The sequence below is a fragment of the Condylostylus longicornis genome, unplaced genomic scaffold, assembly GCF_029603195.1.
Source record: "Condylostylus longicornis isolate FDR11 unplaced genomic scaffold, ASM2960319v2 ptg000038l, whole genome shotgun sequence".
Lineage (NCBI taxonomy): Eukaryota > Metazoa > Arthropoda > Insecta > Diptera > Dolichopodidae > Condylostylus > Condylostylus longicornis.
Genome location: NW_026578007.1, coordinates 275,821 through 298,797, shown reverse-complemented (window position 1 = coordinate 298,797; position 22,977 = coordinate 275,821). Strand labels below are relative to the sequence as shown.

The window sequence follows — 22,977 nt, the reverse complement described above, 5'->3', positions numbered from 1 at the left end:
ATCATTGATTTTTAAATTTATTTTTGAAACATTATTTATGCTTCTTTTGTTTTTTTAATACTTTAAAATATCTATCCAACAAATTTGCTGTTTTCTTATTTTTAGTTATATTCACTTCTGTGACTTATCGCATTACATAATTTTCTTTCAAAGACATGTATTTCACAAGTTACAATCGAAACAAGTTAGATGCTAAAAATTTCCACGGAATTAATTATATATATTATTAAATGTATTACAGCCAAATTAACTTTATATTATTCTATTATTAAGCATCTAGGTAAATGTTCCTTTAAATATTCAAAAAGCTCTAAAGATGCTCCAGGACAGTTTGTTAACTCCAGTTCTTGCAAATGACGTAACTGGATTAAGCTTGATAGCCCAGATGATGTTAACAATGGACAGCCCGCTAATGAAAGAATTTGGAGGTTTCGCATCGAACATAAGTGCTGGAGGCCAAAATCTCGAACTTGGGAACACCACCGTAAAAATAAAGTAGTCAAAGATAACATCGTAGATATATATCCCACGCCGATATCAGTAATGTGTACACACCTAAACAAAAAAAACAATAATTACGTGTACATATGTACGTATTTTGTTTGTATAATATATTTGATTTCTCTAATTTTGAATAAATATATGTATTTATTTACCTATCCAATGTAAGTTCTTCTAACTGATTTAAGTCACAAGCTATATACTCCAGTGAAGCATCAGTTATTCGGGGACACCACGACAGATCTAATGCTCTCAATTTTTGTAAATTTTCTGCTATCAATTCCACTCCATCATCAGTAATTTTACTGCATCCTGATAAACTTAGAACCGTTAAGTGTGGTAAAGAATGTACTGTAAATTTAAAACGGAAATATATATTAATTTTTAAAACAAAATCATTCTTTTCAGAAAGTCATTTTTTTTCATTTCAATTAACACGAATAAAAAAAATTTTTTCACTGGAGCTATAGAATAGATAATTACAATTTGTAAAACAAATGTATACCATCATTCATTAATAAATTTGCTATCAGAAAGAAATTAACAATTTTGGTAGTAACATTTTACATTTAGAAAAAAAGGTTCATGTCTCAAATAAGAAAAACATAATATTAATGTCCTTTTAACACTACAGTTTCAAGGAAAAAAAAAACTTCCTCGAATTTTCATAATCGGGAACCAAGCATTGTCAAAACATAAAGTATTACATGTGAAAACACTAACAAAAGTAATTTGCTCTCTGTGAGTTATGAGTATAATAAATTAATAACCTTTTTGCTTTTTTTCCTTTTTATACTAAGAATTAATGTATATGTCATAATGTAATGTAAGGTAATGTATATGTAATATAAAAATGTATATGTCAATCGTACCCAGGGCTGTCGTTTGATTTTTTGGATGGGGAGCAGAAATATTCAAAAAAGGGAACTATTTTCAAAAAAGTGCAATTAATTCTTATATTCCATAAAAAAAAACAATTTATTACCGTACGAATACAAAAAAAGTCAAAAAAAAACAAAACAAAATTTTTAACCAAAAATTATAAACAAATTAATAAATAACTTCGAATCAAAAAGTATCACAATAAAAACTTAAACTTAAAATAAGAAATTTTCGTACTGTAAGTCTAAATAAGATCACAACTGTGTCCCTAGCTTTTCGCATCAATATTTTTAAATAACTCTTTTGAATTTAAAATGTTACTTAACATTAAAGAAATTGTTCAATTTAGTTTTAATCATATTAACAGAACAAAATATCCTTTCAGCTGCCGCACTATGAAGTGCTAAACTGAGGGAGCTTTGAGCATATGTTTCAAGTTTTCAACAATCGACTTCAATTAAAATGTGAAAATTGCAGTTCAAATAAAATGTTAAAATTGTCTATTGAAAAAATTCTATACGTTACAAACATGTTTCATCTGGTGACGTCGACGAATTTTCCTAAGTTTGGTTATTTGAAACTATATCTGAGTAATTCATTAATTTGACTACAAAAAGATAGGTAGCGGCTTTTGAATTAGCAGAAAAAGGTATATGTACATAATTTCGTTTCGTTTCAAGGTTTTGGCAACAAATTTTTAAAAAGTACAAAAAAAAATTTTTTTTTATTTAGTATTTATATTTTTCAACAGAAAAATTTTTTCAAGAATAATTATCAATATTGTTTTTGAGTCTGACTGAGGAAAAAACTAAATCGGAGCCAAAATGCAAAAGGATGAGCTGGGGAAAATATTTTCAAATCAGAACCAAACACCAGCCTCGGTCGCATGTACTTATTGATGTTTCCTTATACAGTAGTGTGCCTTTAACTGTATGTGCATATATTGTTATAAATGCATACGAGTACTATTGCATGCCTGAAATAAGTAAAAACAGAAAAAAATTTGAAATTTTGAATGTTTTACGGTTTTTAACCTTTTTTTTAAGAATTAGTTCAGGAATTTTATTGGCCTATACGTCACTTTTAACATTTTCAGGCTATTGTATTTAAAAATATTTATCAAAATATACTCACATAGAAAAAAAAAAACAAAAACTGATTTTTTGATAATAACAAATTTTTTAATTTTTCAAAATATGGAGGGAAATGTGGAGACATAGTGTTATTTTTTAAGTCTTTCTTTAGCCAGTAGTAGTTTATAAAAAATAATTCCAGGATCGCTAAGCGATAAAATAATTTTATTTGTTGTTTAAAATTTAAATTTAGTGAATAACTTACTGAATATCTATTATTTGTGTTATTAAATAAATCCAAGGTTTATAATTTATATTAGATGAAGGTGCTTTTGAAAGAATAATGTGAGATTTGGTGTATTTTTTAAAGTTTTTATTGTATGCATATTTAAACAAATTATAATAATATATTTGATTACTTTTATATAAATAAAAATGCCTCGAAGATGTAGCGTCGAAGGTCTCCTTTCTATAAGAAACAGTAGTCTACGAGAAAAGAAAAACGTAAATGCTATACCTACTTTTATTTTTCCAGAGAACGAGGTTACAACATAGCATATTGTTAGCTTTAAGGGAACTGTATTCAAAATTTTATTTTTTAATGTAAATATGTTATGTAATTAATAAAAAAAGTGAACTTAGAATGTAAGAATGTATTATGTATTTTCTAATTATGTATGTATTTACTATTTTTGTTTTGCCTAAAAAACAAAATAAATTACCTAAAACCTGTTTTAGGTAATTTAACCCATAATTCATTATCCTAGTTCGTGAGAACATGAAATTTCATTTTCTTATTTGAAAAAGAAATAAAATAGTTTCTGTGTAATATATTTTGCATTTAATCGTTTTTAATTTTCCAAACATCCCAAATCACTATGAACATTTCTAATTCATATTTCTTAAAAAAAGTATGATGATTAATTTAGAATACACTGTATGTATATGTATTAGTAAATTGTGTATTACGAAGGCTTGAGAATAAAGATGCCTGTGGTATTACGCAGTCTTATGTAAAGATATCTGATAAAAGACAAAAAAAGCCAAACAAACAGAAGAAAAAAAAAATTGTTAAAAAACGAGAAAAAATTAAAGAAAGAGTAAGAATAAACACAAAAGACTAAAAATGTACTTATGTTCTGCCAATGTTTGGTATCCCAGAATTGATTTCTTAAGCAGAAATTTATCTTGTTGGTACATCTTTCTATTTTTAATGTCTTTGGTTAAAGTCTAAGTCTAAGAAATTAATTAACAACCCCGTCAACGGTTTAAATGTCAAAAAGCTTCTTCTCACTACATATTTTAAACCTGCTCTCATTATTATAACTTCTCTCAGAGGTTTTAATAAAGAGATATGGTCGTCTTGATAAGGGATTGATCGTATGACTAACAACCATACATCGGAAAAACTTCAATTTTAAGAAGCAAGAATAAAAATGATACAAAGAAATACGAGATCAAATCATGAAGCATACAGATTGAAAAGAATAGCTGCCACGGACCTTTGCCGAAAGAAAATAAAATAAGACAAATGCAACAAAAACATAATCAAAATGAAATATGGAAGTATCAAAATAGTGCTTTCCAAACAAGAATGAACCTTTATAAAAGTAACACTGGAGAGATTTTAGATAACGACGCAGATGTTATCGAAAGATGGGCTGAATAATTTAAAGAGCTGCTAAATAAACAAAACTTTGGGCAGCCTACTTTGAGCAGCAACTTTCAAACTTCTGAGCCTCTCATCATCTATGAAGAACTTAGATAAGCTATTGAAAAAATGAAGAATGCTAAGGCCCCTGGAGAAGATAAATTAATAGCAGTGGGAGTAAATTTGCACTAAAAAATGCATAAGCTAATATGTAGAATCTGGAATATGTAAGACCTTGGAATAACATGTCCCATGCATAAAAAAGGAGATAAGATGATATGTAACAATTACAGAGGAATCGTGCTTTTAAATTGTGTCTATAGGATTTTGGCTAATATTTTATATCAAATACTTAAGCCAGTAGATGAATAGATAACTGGCAAATATCAATGCAGCTTTAGGAGTGAGAGATCAAGGACACATCAAGTGTTTTTATCAAAACAATCCATGGAAAAGTCGTATAAATATAATAGAGACTTGCACAAACTCTTCGTTGATTTCAAACAAGCATGTGTTGATAGGAAACAACTGCACTATTCATTGATACAACTAAGAATATCGGTGAAAATGAGCGCTATGATGACGCTGAGCAATTCAAAAGCTAAAGTACAAATTCAAAACCTAACTTCAAAAGTATTCGATTAGAAAAATTGATTAGAAAACTAGACCTTGGGGGAAATGTCTTCATTAAAAGATATCAAATAATCGCGTGTGCAAACGATATTTCAATTGATGCAAGGAACTATAAAGCAAAGAAAGTAAAGCTGCACGTAAGCGAGCAGAAAACGAAATATCTCAAACTATCTCGAGATGAAGGTGTTGAAAGTTTTCTCTCCCTCGGTGTAATACCTAAAAATGACAACAGCATACAACTCTGTATTCAAGAGCGAATTCAAGCTAGTAACCGTTGCATTTTCGAAAAGATTAATTTTTTTAAAAGGAAAGGACGTTGTGTGTTTCTCTGAAGCTCAAACTCTCCGACGAGCTGAACACGTAGCAAGGATGAGTGAAAACAGGGCGCAATAAAAAGTTTTCAACATCGTGCCTTATATCAGCAGAGCACGAGGTGACCCAACAACATCAAGAGGGACTGTAGATCTTAATATCATAAGCTGGAGCTGTGGAAGAATATAGTGAAGAAGACCAAAGCTTCCCCGAGTGATGATGATGATATATATTTTAAAAATTAATTAAAATAATTTTAAAAACAAAAGTTTATTTTTTAATTACAATAACAATGAGTAAGAACAAAAGACAATCTTCTCAAATTTAAAAAAAAAAGAATTAAATGTAAAGTACGCACGTCAAACATTATATAGCGATAAATGTTCAAAATGGATTCATCTAAAATCTAAATATTCTAAAGTGTTCGAGAATTAATAAAATAACTTATGACTTTTTGAATAAAAGTGAAGGAGAATCATTTAATTGCGACATACATACATATGTTCGACAGAAATTCATAAAAAAAATAATTTAATTTTTTTGAAACTAAACTTAAAGTTTAATGATTTTCAATTTTCCGATGTTGGTGAATAAAAAGTTTTAGACATTATAACTAGCTTATTGAACAAAAACTGTTGGTATGGTACTTTCTTTTCTTTACTTACTCAACTTTATAGAACAATTATCGGTAGTTGCGGGTATCCTGATTCCTTAAAAGTTCAAAAGGTTGTACCTATTTTCAAATGTGATAATCCCAAAACTAATAATTACAAACCAATACTCGAAACAGTCTTTCTGTATAAACATAGGTTGCCGAAAAAGTAATGTATAAAAGGATTGAGTCGTACTTAATTGCGAGTCTGTTCTTTTTCAATATTCGTTCGGTTTTAGGAAAGGAATAAGAACATAAAACGCTTTAAATGAAATCTTTGATATGATTTGCGAGAAATTAACTAATTTTAATATTCTTACTGGACTTTTTATAGGTTTACAAAATGTTTTTGATGGTATTGATTATGATCTACTACTATCTAATCTTTCTTTTGTGGGGTTTAAATGGTTGGACTTAAGAATTAGAAAGCAATTTTTAAAATTTAGAAATAAATTTAGCTCCAAAAAAGTGTTGATATCAGGTTTCCTTAACGTTCTACTTTGGGGCCTTTATTGTTTCTCATATTTATACAAAAATATAAATATTAATATATGTAAATATTTTTGTTTTGTACAAAAACCAAATAGTAAAATTATAAAATATAACTTGAAATTATTTTTACTATTATTTTTAAAAAAGTGAAAAATAGAAATTTCTTTTTTAAAAAAAGAAATTTTTTAAAACTTTTTATACGAGTATTTATGAAAAATACAAATACAAATATTTTTTTTAGAACTACGCATAACAATATACTTATAATAAATACATAAAATTTTTCTAAAAATTTAAAAATTTTTAAATCTTGAAATTATATTATTCAGTTCATATGATTTGATTTTCAACTTTTTTTTTTAAAAACGATAAAACGATATGTTTTTTTTTTATTATTCAAAGTACTGTCATAGTATGTGTAGATACTCACACATAGATATTTGTTTTTTGTGAACAAATTGATTATTTACAAATCGAAAAAAAATTTTGTTAAAAGTAGCTAACAAAATTAATAAAGTTAATTCAAACTCTAAATGGTTTGAAAACCAGCAATTTTTAGCACGCTGCTTTTAAAAAAATAGAGGCGGTAACATAACGCTCAAATTCAAGGGTTCCGTCATTTGTGATTAGCTTTTGAAAACTCTGCAGTTTCGGAAATATATGCTGCCAAAACTTCGACTTTTACAAATTTGCAGAAGCGAAAACTTGCGAGCGAGTGGAGTTGGAAAATTTCTTTTATTTTTATTTAAAAGCTAGAAAAGTTTCAGACTCTTACAACCTATGTTATATAACAAAACTGATATCAAAAACTTGAAAAGGAACGGGCTTTAGTAACGGTTAATTTTATCAGACATTGCTCTTTAATATTCAGTTATGCTGTGCCGATGTAAAAAGTTCAAGCCGCAACTTTTTTGCATTTGAATGTTTAAGGTTTTTTTAAAATGGCTCTTGGAGAGGTTATAACCTCTCCAGCTAAAACTTTTTTTCTACGGAAGTAAGTTTTCAGTAAAAATACATTTAGGTATATATTATGAAATTTCAACTTTCTTTCTCCAAGGGTGTAAAAGTTTTGCAAACGGGTACACGGAACTATAAGCGTTAATTTTCAAAATTTGAAATGGAAATAAATGATAGACAAAATAATCAAAACTTTAGCATCAAATTCATCAACATCATTTTTAAATGATGTTGATGAAAATTATTTAAATATTTAAATATTTTTTAAAATCCTTAAAATTGTAAATTTTCAATTTTTTTTTTATTTTTTTACATATTGTTTTATTGTTTTTATGTTTATTTTGTGCCTAAAAGAAATAAAGTTGGATTATATTGTCAAACCAATGGATTGTATTGTAACATTTTTCCCTTCAATAAGTGAAAATACTGCTTTTAAAAACAATCTATGTATACGTACTACACTATTAGAATTATTTTCGTTCATATACAAATCTACTTTTAGGACTGCATATATTTAGGATGAACGATTTATCCAGTCTTTAAAATAAAGCAAATGAAAAATAAATTTAAAGAGGGGTTAACTTAATGCTCGATTTTAAAGGTTGCTTGCATGAGTTAAGAAAAATAATTATATATTTTAACGGCGTTGCATTTACAGTTAGCTTTCAGCATTTATAGAAATTTGAAAAAGCCTGCAGTTGTGGAAATTTAAGGTGCCAAAAGCTCAAATTTTATAAATTTCAAAACGCAATAACTTAAGAAAGGGTGGATGTGGGAAAAGTTTTCTTCTAATAAAATAAAGTATTTATTAGTGTCTAAAATTTGTTAAAATATTATATCACTAAAAGTGTCCAATTATATTCTACACATGCTTTAAAAATTATAGTGGGATAGCTGTACCGGTTCGGGTGGCTGCCATACAATTCCAACAGCAAATTTTTTATATTCGGAAAAATAATAAAGTCAGATTCGTGAAACTTGACAGTCATGTGTACAATTATAGGTCAAATATATTTCTGAAGTTTTAGAGGAATTCCTTGACAGGTTCGGGTACCTGCCATACAACTCCAGAAGCTAATTTTAAATATTTGGAAAAATAATAAAGTCAGATTCATGAAACTTGGCAGTTGTGTGTCGAGTTACAGGTCAGATATATTTCTGAAGTTTTGGTGGAATTGCTTTTTGGTTCGAGTAGCTCCCATACAAGTCTAAAAGCTTATTCTTAATATTTGGAAAAATAAGAAAGTCAGATTCATGAAACTTGGCAGTCGAATGTCCAATTATAGGTCACACATATCCCTGAAGTTTCTATAGAATGATTTCACAGGTTCGAGTAATTGCTATACAATAACGAAAGGTGCAGGGTATAATTCAATCGGTTTATACCGACTGAAACGTTTTTAATTGTTATTACAAACCATTGGTTTGACTCACCCTTATTTTTTATTTAATGAGCTCAATGAATTCAATTGACGATGAAAAATTCTTTTCCTCATTTTATGCAACGGTGCAAAGCTTTGGTTTTTTCCATTTCGAATGTTCTGTAAAGACAAATTTACTGAAACATAAAATGTATAAGTGGCAAAAATAATACTTGAAGTTTTCTGAAAAACATATCGGAAATTCAAAGGCTAACTTAAAATTATAGCTGCAATTTTGGTTGAGTTAATTTTTGAATTTTTTATCCTTATTCCCATTATTCTGAATTAAGTAGGAAATTTATGATGTAATGTTAAAAAAGGTCCCCTATTGCTTCCATAAGAATGCTTTTAAGTTTGCCGTTTCTTCCACCTTACGAAATTTCTCTTAGGGTTAAGTATTGTGTTTTTGTCAGTTAAACTTTGGCAAATGTTTTTTATTTAATTTTGATCTTAATTGGCTATTTTTCATTTATATGTTTCAATTTAAATTTACATTCAAGCTTTTATTACTATGTACTTCGACATAAATTTATTTTCTTTCCCTTTAATGTTGCGATAAAAAGTATTATTTCAACTAAAGCTGTTCCATAAATTATTTACTTCTTTCTAGTAATTGCTCATGGCAATGAGGGAAATAATTTTGTAATATGGATTTCGCTATGTCAGTACTACAAAAAATATAGCTTTTAAGTCTCAAAGTAATTTCAATTCAATATAAGTAAATTTAATCTAATAGAAATAAAGATACTATTCGATTTTTTTGATACTTGTAAGCACGTGTTAATAGTTGAATGTGTGTTTATGTAGTTATAATGTACATTGGAAAATTAAAAATGTATTTTGATGCTCATATAAAGAGGAAGAAACCGTAGACAAAAGAGATAATAATTCGTAATCAACCCGTTTGTTTTTTACTTAGAATACCACAAATATTGTATGGATTCGTTGTGAATAACACGAAATCTGATTCCATTTGCAAACCAAGCTTTTATACAAAAGCTGATACCAGGAATTATGATTTTTATTATAATATAATAATTATTAATCAATACAATAAAGAAAGTAGGTGGAATATACGTCTGTATATTATGCATATGTAAATAAAAAGCGACTAAATTAAAAGTTGAATGGTTTATTACAGTGATACCCGCGAGAATTTTTATTTTCAGTTCATACAGCAGAACATATTACATGCTCATTAGACTTACTTATCACACGGATTTTTACAAGATTATATCTAAGAAAATCTTTGTTATTACAATTATTGGGTAAAAAATCAAAATAACAAAATGTTATTCTGAAACAACTTTTTAATTATATATAAAAAACTCCCAAACTATATAAATTATTTACACTATATATATATTGATATACGTACATAAATATAAACATTGCAAAATGAATTACAACTGTGACATAAACATTGTAATTACGATATAACAACTATGAAACAATAATTTCACGAAAAAATCTTAGATTTAGTTCTTTACTAGGACTAAAACTATTTGGTTGAAACTTGTACTTCGTTTAAGGACCATTTACAAATTCTTTGTAATGCTGAAATAAGGCCTGGTTGCGAAGCGATTGTCTGTGAGAGATGTTGAATCAGTTTTTTTTATTGAGTAAATATTTAACTAATTTATACTCTTAATGATGTCGAACTTGAAATAGGTAAAAATTTTTAATGCCTATATTTAACTGAAATATTAAATTAAAATAAAAAGCGATAAATTTATTTAAAGTGAAAGCTGTTTAAATAACATGAAAATAAAATTAAAGACATGTACTTCATTCTATTTCATATCTTCAAACAGTATAATCGAAAAAAGAATTATATGATACCTTACAAAACTTTTGATTTTGGTCGTAGTAATGTAAAACTATTTTCTATGATTTTTATTATAATAATAATACAGGCAAATAGCACAATATTATTTTATTTCTTTTTTCAAAAGGCATTTTTAGTTTATAATTTAATTTTATGAAATAAACATCTAAGTGTTTTGCGCGGTACTGTAAAAAAAATTAATTATTTTATATTTAAGAAAAGTATAAATTTAAAAGTTTAGTTCATAAATGTAGAACATTTGTTTATCCTCTGTGTTATTGTTTCTTTTTGTGACCGATATTAATGGGTGTTCAAATATTTACTCGTTTTTTCGATCACAAAAAATGAACCAATAAGTAAGCATCAAAACTAAAAATAAAAGCATTAATAGTTTATTTTATCGTAAGTGTTGATTACAAAATTTTATTAACACAAAAACCAAAAAATCATTCGTATATGAGCAATATAACTAGGAATACGAGTATATCAGATGTGTTAAATTTGATGAAATTGTGAAATAATCTTTGTAACAGTCCTGAATATCAAATTCTACACTAGGTCAAGAAAAAATTTGTACTTGGTTTTAGGATTCATAATACAAATTTAATTACATGAAATTTGATACAATTCTACAAGCAAACGCAGAAACTTTTGAGTTAATTAAAAGGGTATGGAAACTGATCATCTAAAGTAGAATGCAAAGTTAAAAATTTTGTCTCTTTAATTCTGCATATGAAATAATTATATTAATAATTAGGTATGTATTTAAATTTTTAGGAAGCTACTTTTTGTGTCCAAGTTGAATAAGTTTTAAAATACAGATATAAATACATACATATATACATACATATACATATATGTTACAAATCCATATTTAACAAATAAAATCTTTTTTATCACGACTTTCGCCAATAGTTTTAACCTTAATTATAACTGTAAATGTAAATAATTTTTATTAAGAACAATTTTTTATAATTTTTTATGTGTCACTTTTTATGTCACACTTTTCATTTGTTATGAATATTAATTATGTGGTATACATAATTGTATTGATTATTAATGTCCATTAATTTCGGTTTTAAAAAAAAATTATTAATATTATGCCTTACCTATATTAACAACGCCATGGTTTGTTAGTTCCCAACATGATTGCAAACGTAAAATACTAAGACTATGGCTTTGCTTTGGAGAAAAATACCCAAGTGCAGCGTCTGTGACATGATAAGCCTAAAAAATAAAGCGTAATGGTTTTAATAAATATAAAAATTCGTATAAGTACTAATTTTACTTTGAATTAAAAATTTGCGAAAAAAAGTTATTAACTAAACTTCTTTTCGCTGTTTATATTTAATTTGTTATCAAACTTCAAATTCCAAATGTACGAAAAATTCTTCTCTTACACACACAATTAAACTTCTTGTAATAGACATAATTGAATGGAATTTTGTGAATATCTGATAACTTCTAAAATGCTAGTCGAATGTTGTTTTTCTCTTTAATATTTTTTTAATTTAAACTATTTTAAATGTGAAGATTGAAAATTAAAATAAAAAATATTTTTAAAATTTTTCGGACAAATTGAACTTTAATAAAATCATTAAATATAGACGTTGGAAAAAGTACCGCTACGTCATAGGTACTTTTTGTTGTTTGTATATATACATAATAAAATTTTTTATATTTTTCTGTAAATGCATTTTATACCTGTAATGAAAACTCGTAAAGGGATGGAAGTAGTTGAGCCACAGCCCCAACCGCTTCGTCAGCTATATTAATACAATCTGCCAAAGAAAGTGAAACTATTCGGGGTGTCAAACAGGCCCATAGTCCAGCTTCAGTAATTTCATTACACCCAGCCAATTCTAATTCAAATAGCGACTGAAAATCAAAAACAAAAGTCCATTAGGCTCATTTTGATAGTTAAAATTTATGTTTTCAAAATAAAAACTTAAAATTTGTCTTTATGCATAGATTGTTATTATAATATGTATATGTTATCTATGCTTTTTGCTAGATATTTCAATGTATGTACAATGCATTTTCGTTCAGTTTGGTTCAATCTACAATAGCTTTTGTTATTCGTTAGATATTTGATTGTTGAACAAAAAAAGCTGAGAGAAAGATTATTTTATGATCGTTATAATGTTCATTAGTATTCAGGTTTTATGTTTAAAAATTTTTAAAAATTGGAAAAAATATTTCATGAAAAAGATGTCGACCATATATTTATCGGTAGTTTTATATATTAACGGTGTTCAAAAAAATTACATGAACCTTTAAAGGGCTTTGAAGAATGCAATTAAATTGAAAAACTGGTGTATTTTCTTATTGAAAAACTCCTAAGTACGTTAAATGTAAAAATCGAACTTACAAAAATGCTCTTCTCTTTATGATATGTATTTCATAATATGGCATAACGCATATGCAATCATTGTATAATGAAGGAACAGTGATCTATGCAACCTAGACCTTTTTATATGTGTCGATTCAAACAATTATTAACAAATACAATATGAGCAATTGCTAGTAAACTACTGCATAAAATTTAAGGAATTTTCCGATGCAGTTTTCTTCATTTCGTATGAAATAAAGAAAAATCAGAAAATGTCAAATGCAAATTTTTGTTGCTTTGTTTTTAGAATAGAACAAACCCGCTTTTAAGAATCTTGTTTTCGAAATTAAAAAAAAAATCTGTTTGTGAAGGAGCTTGTATATCCCAATTTTCGTATCACCTTTAGATTTAGAGACAAAAGGTATAATTTCAATACTCCATACATTAAAAAAATATATTTTTAATTTAAATTAAATGAAAATTGTGAAACTTTTTGCAAAAAACAATTGAAATAATTCTTACTTGCAAGTGATCTAGCAAAGTTTCCAAACCACGATCGCTGACTGATGAACATCTTAAACTTAAGGAATGAATTTGTTTGGACGCCAAAGGAAATGAATGTGCGATATCGAGAACATCTTCGTCAAAAGCTCCTACAAGACCTATCGAATGAAAACCGCGACGTATCAGTGAACTATATAATTTTACACGATCTTGTCCATTCATTTGTTTCAATTCTCTGCATTGTAAGATAGGTAACAGTCCAGACCAATATCTGGGACTTCTATAAAGTGTATCCCTCCATTTTGTGCAAACTTGAGCCAAAATACGGCAGTCATAGGAAACAAAATATTGAAAAAATTTATTGAGGAATCTTTCATCTAAAAGCAGTTGTTCAAAAGTTGTAATTTGTGGTTGTGCTTGTAAAATCTGATGCTGATTTGACAGAGTATTGCTTTGAATTACTAAAGGATAACCTTTCTTCATTTTTGTTGCAGAACTTATACTCTTATTGATAATTAATACATTTGTACTAGAAGCATTTTTATTTTGACTAATTGAATCCAACATTACCGTATTGGGTTCGTGAATATTACTTTGCAAAACTCCAGAGTTTACAGGTTGCGTCGGTCCTACAGAACAATGGGATGTTTGTAATGATATCGTTGTAGAATGCTTTTGACTATTTTGTTGCGCTGAACTGACAGGTACACGCTGATGCTTTTCAGAATTTGCGCTTAATTGGCCTTCACTAAATTGATTGCTATTATTGTTAGCGCTTGCACTACTGCCACAAAGAGCATTTGTAACACGTTCCATTACAGATGTTTTACCCCCATGATGATGTTTGCGTAAACCTAAACCATTTATTCGTTTAGACAACTCCGCCGAAGCTCGTTCTACTACACCTTGAGCTGAAATTGAAGACATTTTAAAGTCCTCTCGAAAATATATGTAGCCTTACTATTTTGATAATGTTATAGTTATGTTATATTATGTAAGATTCTGTATTCTGCTTTCGAATATTTTTTTATAAACTTTTGTTAATTATTATCGTTGTTGTTGCTGCTATAAATATTGTTTTGTTTCAAATTCTATTATTGTAACTGCAATTATCTGAAAAAAAAATATGTAAATTTCACGTTAAACGCTTATTAAATTATGTGCATGCTACTTGTAAATAATATAAGAAGTTTTATTCCCATCCAATTCTAGATCACAGCAATTGATAGGCTGACGAAATGTGAACCTTTATTGTGCAGGGGTCATAAACCATTTGTAGGTTAAACTGGATTTTTTTTAATTTTCCACAAGATCGTAATGCGACCCTTTCTAAAATTCTGTATCTTTCATAAGATATTTTTCTGATGCAGGAACGGTTTTTAAAAAAGTCATTGAATAAATCTTGTAAAACACTTCATGAACTTTTTGACGGTAACCTGCATAGTTTAATTTTACAATTTTCTATTCAGATAGTTAAAAAATTTCAAGTTTTACTTATAAAACTTTTTCTACAAAATTTTTAAAGATTTCCCAAAAAAATTGATTTGTCTTATTGAATGACTTTTACGTTCACTATTCTTAAACAAGCAAAAACAATCTGATGTAAACAACATATAACCGAACATAAGGAAGTTAGCATAACTCATCAGTTATCTTCTGTAATAACCAGAACTCAAGTATCAAATTGCAAAAAATTCCACAAATCCATTCCGTAGATATGTCAAAAAATGTAAAATAGGAACCAGTTCTGCTTCCCAGTCCTGATTTTTCCAAGAAATTTATAGATTTATTGTTTTAACATGACGAGTTTAAATAATAAATTGCAAAAAAATCGGTTGATAATTTCGCTTTATATACGAAAAAGTAAAATCGGCCTTCAAAAAGGTCCAGTTCCTGAGGTCTCATCCCTTGAAAAGTTGATCCGTCCGTGCCAAAGTATACAAATAAAATTTCATCAAAATCGGTTTAGCAGAACTTGAGATACATGCGTCTACACATAGAGCGACAGAAGTGCGTTCCCAGCGAAAACTCGACATCCGAAACTCGGCGCTATCATATAACCTTCTTTATTATATGCAATACGGTCGGTAAAAAAATTAAATAGGAGACAATATAGGTTCAAATTTCACTACTAACACAAAAATATTACAAACACATAAAATAACAATTCAACAGTTTAAAAATACATCAGCAGATTTAAAATATCGACCGTTGATATATACAGATTTAAGTTAAGAAAGTTTAGTCTAGCGTATTTGAGCTATCGGAAACTAGCGTATAGATTGAATAATTGTTCTCAAAAATTGTCAATAAATTAGGTTGCAAAAACAAAGTTTAAAAAAACAATTGCAAAATAAGCTAATTTTAAAATATTATCAAACTAAAAATATGTTCAAACATTTATTGAAGCTTAAAGGTGTTAAAGCAAATAAAAAACCTAAAAGAGGACTTCTAATTATTAAATTATGATCACAAAAAAAAGTATACAGAAGAATCATGCCCTAAGAAAAGCATTATACACAAATTATATGAAATCAACATGAAAATAGGAAATGCTTTATTGTTTTAATTCTCAATTCAGCTGCTGAACAAATTTTGTTAATATGCTGCATAAAATTTTTTCTATCTTTGTTTCATTATAGTAATGTAATAACATGTGTATACGTAATGAATTTGTAATTTAAATTGGTACAAAGAAATTATACTATTTTTATATTATACTATTATTTTATAGAATATTCTACGTATTGTGTATAAGTAAATTCAATGTTAGATTTTTTAAATACGTAATCTTCATATCAGTGTTTTATTTTTCAAAATTCTTCTAAAAACAAAATCCGCTTAGTAGAAACATTCGTCAAGTCATCATGGGATAATGCATCACTAACACAAATTCAAATATGAAGAGACTCCACACTGATTAATGAATTTGTAGTTTTAATCATTTTACAAATTAAGATTACTTAAAATTGATTAAAATAGTAAAACTTAAAAATATGTAAACTGGAAAGAAAAATTCTGAAATCATCTATCAAAAGTACTATCTATATTTTTAATGTAAAGAGCAATATAAACTTAACATAAAAAAAGTTCAAACTTTTCTTACTATTTTTAAATCTTTCATTTTTTAGAATTTTTATACCCGTACGAACGTATGTTCGATACCTTAACAAATTTGCCTTACCGTTTGCAACACTAAGAAATGAGGGTAAGTAAATATATTAGTAGGCCCAATATATTTGATGAAGGTCGTCGAAATTGTTTGGCTTCTTCTGGCATATTTATTCGTACACAGGATAACAAATTCGTATGGGTATCACAGAGTTGACAGGGTCAACTCTATTTTTGCTCTTTTTTTATTTAAATTTGTTACATTTAGAAAAAGTGTTTTTATTTCAGTATCGCAAATATTGGTATAAAACCCTCGCAAGAATAGCGCATTTTATGTTACTTTTTATGTTTTTTTTTTAATAAGGTAACCCTTCAATACACTACGTATACTTACATACGTCGGGTTAATAAATTCGACACACAGCAAAGGTTTCATCTCATGTTTTCAATATACACATATCAGTGTACACATAGGGATCAAAACTATAGTTACAGTATGTATGACAGATGTTTCATCCCCGCTGACGCACAAATTTCAGAAGGTACCGCAGACGCACAAATTTCAGAAATTGTTCAACACTAAAATATTGTAGACCAACCGTCAGCAAACTTTTGTGGGATATGGGCAAATATGTACAATGCGAGTTTAGTATGGGCCACTTACAATACGTACTTACAAGAGTAAATGACATATTCAGCAGACTTTGTCAATTGTTTTGTTTTGACAAATAATAAATTTGTATAGAATTTTATTTGCATCTGAAAATATTTACAAAGAATTTTATATATTTTAAATAAATTTTTGAGTTTCATTTTAATATTTAACGTACAAGAAAAAATAGCCAAAAAGGAAAGTTTTCATTTAAAGTAAAATTTTGTTAAACATACATATGTCGGTCGAAAGAGTTTTCATACAATTTGAATATTTTACTTTCAAGCAACAAAAAATGTATTTTTTGAGAGAATTTTTAAAATTAAATATAAGCAATCGTTTCTTTCGGATGTTAACAAAAAAGTTTGTCAAATTAAAAAAATGTTTGTACAAAAAGGGAAATCCAAATAAGGCATTAAACAGATTTTTAAGTATAATTTTTGATCAAAAAAGTTTTCATACTGTCATGGTAATCAGAGGATTTATAGTTGGGATATAATCGGAAAGTAATCAAATATGTGCATCAATACAGCGTCCATGCAAAAAAAGGTTGCTAAAGCTATACTGGTGTGAGGCGAATACCTTGCTGATGCAATATAATTTTGACATTTTTGGACACTTTCTAAATCTTATGTTTTTTGGCCTTATTTTTATAAAAGATTTTGTGTAAAAGTATTAAAATTATTTACAACAGAAAATCTATTAAAAAAATTTTTTTAATTTCAATTAAGTTTTGGAAATTTTATTATAATGGAAAATTTAAAAATATTAATACTGTGCATAACAAAATAATTAACTTTATTAGTTATTGAGTTAAAATAATACGTTTTTACTTTTCAGATTCCATTTAAAAGACTTTGCATCAATACAAAATAACAAAAAAAATTGATGCACAGTTGATTTAATATGATGCGCATACGATGCGTATTTTTGGCATTTTTGGACACCAAATATTTAAAGTATTACCGTATTAATGTATTTTCGTTCATGATTTTTACATGATTACGCATCGATGCTGCATCGATTACTTTTCGATTATACCCTTCTTAAAAAAAAACATACTTTTATTGTGTTGCTAGTGTATGTTTCAGTACTGTAAGTACTTAAAAAAGTATAGGCAAAGGCAAAGAAAACAGACATGCGTAATTTAATTGTAAAGTCACATTGGGAGAAAAAATCTTTTCGAGAGATTGAAGCCAGTGTGGATATAAGTTATGCCACGGTCCAATTTGTAATAAAAAATTACAAAGAAAACGGAACAGTAACTATTAGCCACGAAGTGGTCGACCAAAAATATTACTGTAAACATGGTGAAAAAAGAGCCAAAATTTTCAGGATGTTTGGATATTTTAAGAAATAATTTAAAGCCCAAAAGACTGGATCTTAATGTAAGATCATTCATGTTTCAACAAGATAACAACCCTGAATATTATGCGAAACTTGATAGAAAATTTGTGTAGTACTTATTGGAACGCCGTATTAGAAAGCCTCAAGACAAATATAACACCCAAGAAACTTCCAAATTAATTGATAGTATAAAAACTCGTTTGAATGCTGTAAAAGCAGCAAAAGCAACTCAACAAAATATTAAAAACAATTGTTTATGAACTTCTTTTTGCAATAACGTAAATACTAATGTTGCTGTATGAATATTTTTTAGATGTTACTTTTTCTTAATTTTTTGTTCTGTTTTATTTTTTTTTTTGTTGAATTAAACTTTAAATTATTTTTTGTTATAACTAAGTAAAAATAATAGCTATAAAAATAAAATACAAAAAATAAATTGGATGCCTTTAACGGTTTAAGATCGAAAACTACAAATATACTTGGTTAAAATCATTTGGTGTATGAAAACTTTTTTGACCAATTTATAGAAATTAAATCGATACAGACCTTCTTCCTTGCAATTTAAAAGGGTACTGAGTTAAATAACAAAAAAAAAATCAAAATAAATTTTAAATTGAAAAGTTTTCGTAAGGTAAATTCACCAACCTTAAAAATTACTTTCCTTTTATTAGAAAAATTTTACTGAAAGGTCTTTATGCATATTGAAGAAAATATTGGGTGTTCTAAATAATCAGCGCTAACTTGAAATTAATACAAAATATCTGTATCGACAAATTTAAACTGTAAATCTGTATCATGTTTTAATTATACATATTTTTTTGCATATGCATATAACTAATATCATTTAACCAATAAATCCGCAAAAGTGAAATTTTTAATTATTAAAGATCAGCTATAAGTATGCAAAAAAAATACTTTTAAGATTTCAAGTAGAGATTTCGGTTAAGAAACTAATACGGATCGATTAACAGCCTTTAATAATTCATATCAATTAAAATCATATCATTCATATCTTCAAAATTCAGCAAACAAAAAGGATCTCTTCAATAGACCTCTTCAAAGGACCTCTTCAAACTAAAAAATAATTTCCGATTGAAGCAGTTCGGAAAATTTTTTTAATGCGGCGTTTTACTTACCAGAGCAGTGATTAAGTTCTTAAAATATTTTTGAAAAAAAATTTTCAAATTTTTAATCAAAGTATATCTACTAATAATTTGTTCGACTCTCGGTTTACATCACACTAATGCAATCACTCACCAATATTTGTATACAAAAAATTCCCTTAGTTAAGAGAATTAAGCAGTATACTAGAGTGTACAAATTGAAACTAGATTGTAAAAATTGAATAAATACTTCTTTGCTATTGGGTTATTACTTTAAAATTAAGTGTTATGCTTTTAAAGTATAAAACCTGCAGTTTTAATAAAAATTTGCATTTTGTATTCTTTTTAAATTCATATATTTTATGTTTTTAATTTATTTAAAAATATTGAATTTGTTATTCTGAATTTTGTTTTATTTAGTTTTGTTGGAACTTATTATTTCATGTAGTTCTAAATTTGATGAAAATAAAGAATTTATTATTATTATTAATTATAGAAATTTAGAAAAGCTTGCAGTTTCAGTAATATATGGAGATAGGTAAAAATTTTCTTCTATGGAAATAAGTTTCCAATAAAGATCTATCTTTATATGAAATTACAGCTTTCCAATTTAAAGAGTGTAGAAGTTTTGTAAACATGTCCACGGACGAACGATGGACAGAGTGAAACTAACAAATTTTTTTGGAAAAGTACGAAAGTAAAAATAAATTCTTCAATTGTTTTAAAAAAACGGGTTTCTTCGGTAAAATATTTTATTTCTTGATATATAATTACAAAATCCATACATATTAAAAAAAACATTAATTTAAGATATTATATTTTAATTACCTTGTAACATTTGCGATATTTAATGTTCATATCATATGTGCATACATGTGTATTTTTTAATTTTTTTAAAATAGATCTTTTTATGTGGGTACTATATATAAATTTCCAATATTTGTTTTTTCAACCTCAGTTTTTGGAAAAACGTTCTTTTCATTTCTTTTTTGATGTTGATTATGTATTGTTAATGACTGTTTCTCTATTAGCTCTTCCATTTCAGAAAGCGAAAGAAGCACACTTAACTGACGGTAGACATATTACCTCGCGTATAACCGTTCGCTCAATGACATTATTTCTACCTGCGGCAACAATCTGCGCAACTTCTTCTTTATAAATGATTTGCAATCTGCCCTGAAATAATTGAATAATTAAGTTGACATATATATGGTTAAGCTATTATTTGTTTAAAAATAAAAACTGTTAATCTACCTTTCTCCATTTTTTAATAGGTTTTTCTAATGCTAATAAACTATTTAGCTCTATTGAGATGTTATCCCGATATTTAATGATTTCTGTGAGAGATTTTCAGCTCACACCTTTTGCTATATCAGCGTTATCTTTCATTTTTGTTTAACTAAATGTTCGTATTGTTCTAGAGTTGTGCTTCTCCTGTTATAAATTTTTGTATAAAAACACATTAAAAAAAATATCAGTAATACTTACATTTTTTAATGTACCCACAACTAACACTTTACGTTTATATACTATATACTGAAATGGCAAAGGGGAATGTGCTATTTTAAGAACTATGGTTTTGACGACTGCATTTTTATTATAGTATAGGTATATGACACTATTTAGTCATTGAAATTTTGACACTATTATTTCTTAATAAAAAAATTCTGGCAAAACCTAGAATTTAATAACCAGTTATAGAAACAACATAGTTTGATATTTTTTAGGCACATAAGTTATTAATAATACTAAATATTACGTAGACAGGTCGGTACTTACCTACACAAACTTATAATATGTTGAGCCTGATTTACATTTGAAATTTCTTTTGAATATTAATAGCGTAGGAGGATATATGCAGGAGGATATATTTTGTGACCACTGTAACACTATATTTTTATATAATACATATGTACATGTTAGTATGTATGTTTGCATTTCTATTGCTAATAATATAAACAATACAAATAATATAAAATAAGCTAATATTACAAAAAAAAAACTAATTAAAAGTCATAAAAATTAAAAAGGATTAAAGAAAGTACTTAAGGTAGTAAGTAGATGTGTAGTTGCTCGCCTCTAAAATATGTTATGTTATACATATTATTTAGAATCAGACAAAAGTTAAAAAACAAAATTCAGTTATCTTGCATAGCTCGTATGCATTGAAATTCTTTAAAAAGTTATTAGATAGCATGTACACAACTGATTATTTGAGTAAAATTTCCTCTTCCGTTATATACGTAAAGTACCCATTACAAATACGTACCTATGTATACATAGATATGTACATCCACTACTATTTTTATGGAAATTTTTCCGAATTTGTTTTATTTAAAAATGTATAAACACAGGCTTCAAAAACCTTAAACGGCGTTTTAAAGTGGTAAGTAAATACCTTCCTAAACTTTTACGATACCTTACACGCTTTATAAATTCATTCACAAAATTTCATTCATTCAATTAAATTTCAAAATATTTTGCCTAAAAATATCTTTTTCTATATTTGATTTGACTATATAGATATATATATGTACATGAAAATGAGTACCTTCCAAGAACTTTTATGATTTCAGAAAAAGAAAAAAAAGCTACAGTTATACTCTTCAGGTCAGATGTTATTATGTGTATTCGCATAAAATATCAAATCTTTCATTTAGAGTTTGAATAGAAAAAAATTATTCTTCCTTGGCGCTCTAATTGTTCGTATCACAAATATTAAAAGCTTTATCCAATCTTCTGCAAATGCATCAATACTTAATATTGATACGAAATATTAAGGCCAAAAGTTAAACTATAAAAATGTAGATATAATATGCATATTCATAGCTACTTATTTAAATATCTCTAATATTTAACTTATAAAGAATAATGTGACATAATAACATTGTTGTTATACAAAAATGTGTGAATATAAATTATGAAATTTAGTTAAAGTAAATATTTACCTTTGTTCCTGTTTATGTAAGTTCTAAGCATTTGATAAACAACCAATTTATTATTAAAGAACAAATTGAAATATAAAAATTGAACTATAACTAAGAACTGAACTATAAAAACTTTGTTACAAAACTATGGTTTTCTCTTTTTATTTTTTTTTGGCATATGACTTTTCAAAGTAAAAATATAATCGATTTTTCAAAACCCAACTTTTTATAACTAACATTTGAAAAAAAAAAAGAAAATTATTATTGTAGAAATAATAAGCTAATAAGAAACTCTTTTTAGTCTCTTAATAAAAGATTAAATATCACTTTTTTTTTAATTATTTGCACGTAATGAAAAAAAACTTATTATTTTTTATTTTTTATCCTGTTTTTCTGTTCTAATTGACTAGTATACAAACGAAAACTGCAATCAAAAATCCTTTCAAAGTAAACATTTAAAGGAAAAAGCTCAATTTGTTCTGCTTTGGTTAAGGCATTTCCAATTGTCATTTAAAACTTTGCGTGTCTACTTTATAAGTAATTCGACTATGGGTTTATATCACACTATTGCAATCACTTATCAATATTTGTATATAAAA

At 27.0% G+C, this 22,977-nt stretch overlaps 1 protein-coding gene across 3 annotated transcripts; it reads right to left on the bottom strand.

The window, feature by feature from the left end:
- On the bottom strand, positions 1–22,708 carry LOC129609130 (F-box/LRR-repeat protein 16). 3 transcript variants are annotated; one of them, XM_055521020.1, is made up of 7 exons: positions 22,400–22,702; positions 14,200–14,351; positions 13,257–14,149; positions 12,107–12,280; positions 11,512–11,629; positions 657–852; positions 1–555 (listed from the first exon to the last, which is right to left on the bottom strand). In XM_055521020.1, the coding sequence occupies exons 3-7, from the start codon at positions 14,052–14,054 to the stop codon at positions 258–260; spliced, it is 1,584 nt and encodes a 527-aa protein (XP_055376995.1). In that variant the 5' UTR covers positions 14,055–14,149; positions 14,200–14,351; positions 22,400–22,702; the 3' UTR covers positions 1–257. The 3 variants fall into 3 exon arrangements, with proteins under 3 accessions (XP_055376995.1, XP_055376993.1, XP_055376994.1); XM_055521018.1 differs by lacking the exon at positions 14,200–14,351 and having other exon boundaries at positions 22,400–22,708; XM_055521019.1 differs by having other exon boundaries at positions 13,257–14,351; positions 22,400–22,704.
- Positions 22,709–22,977: the final 269 nt, after the last annotated feature.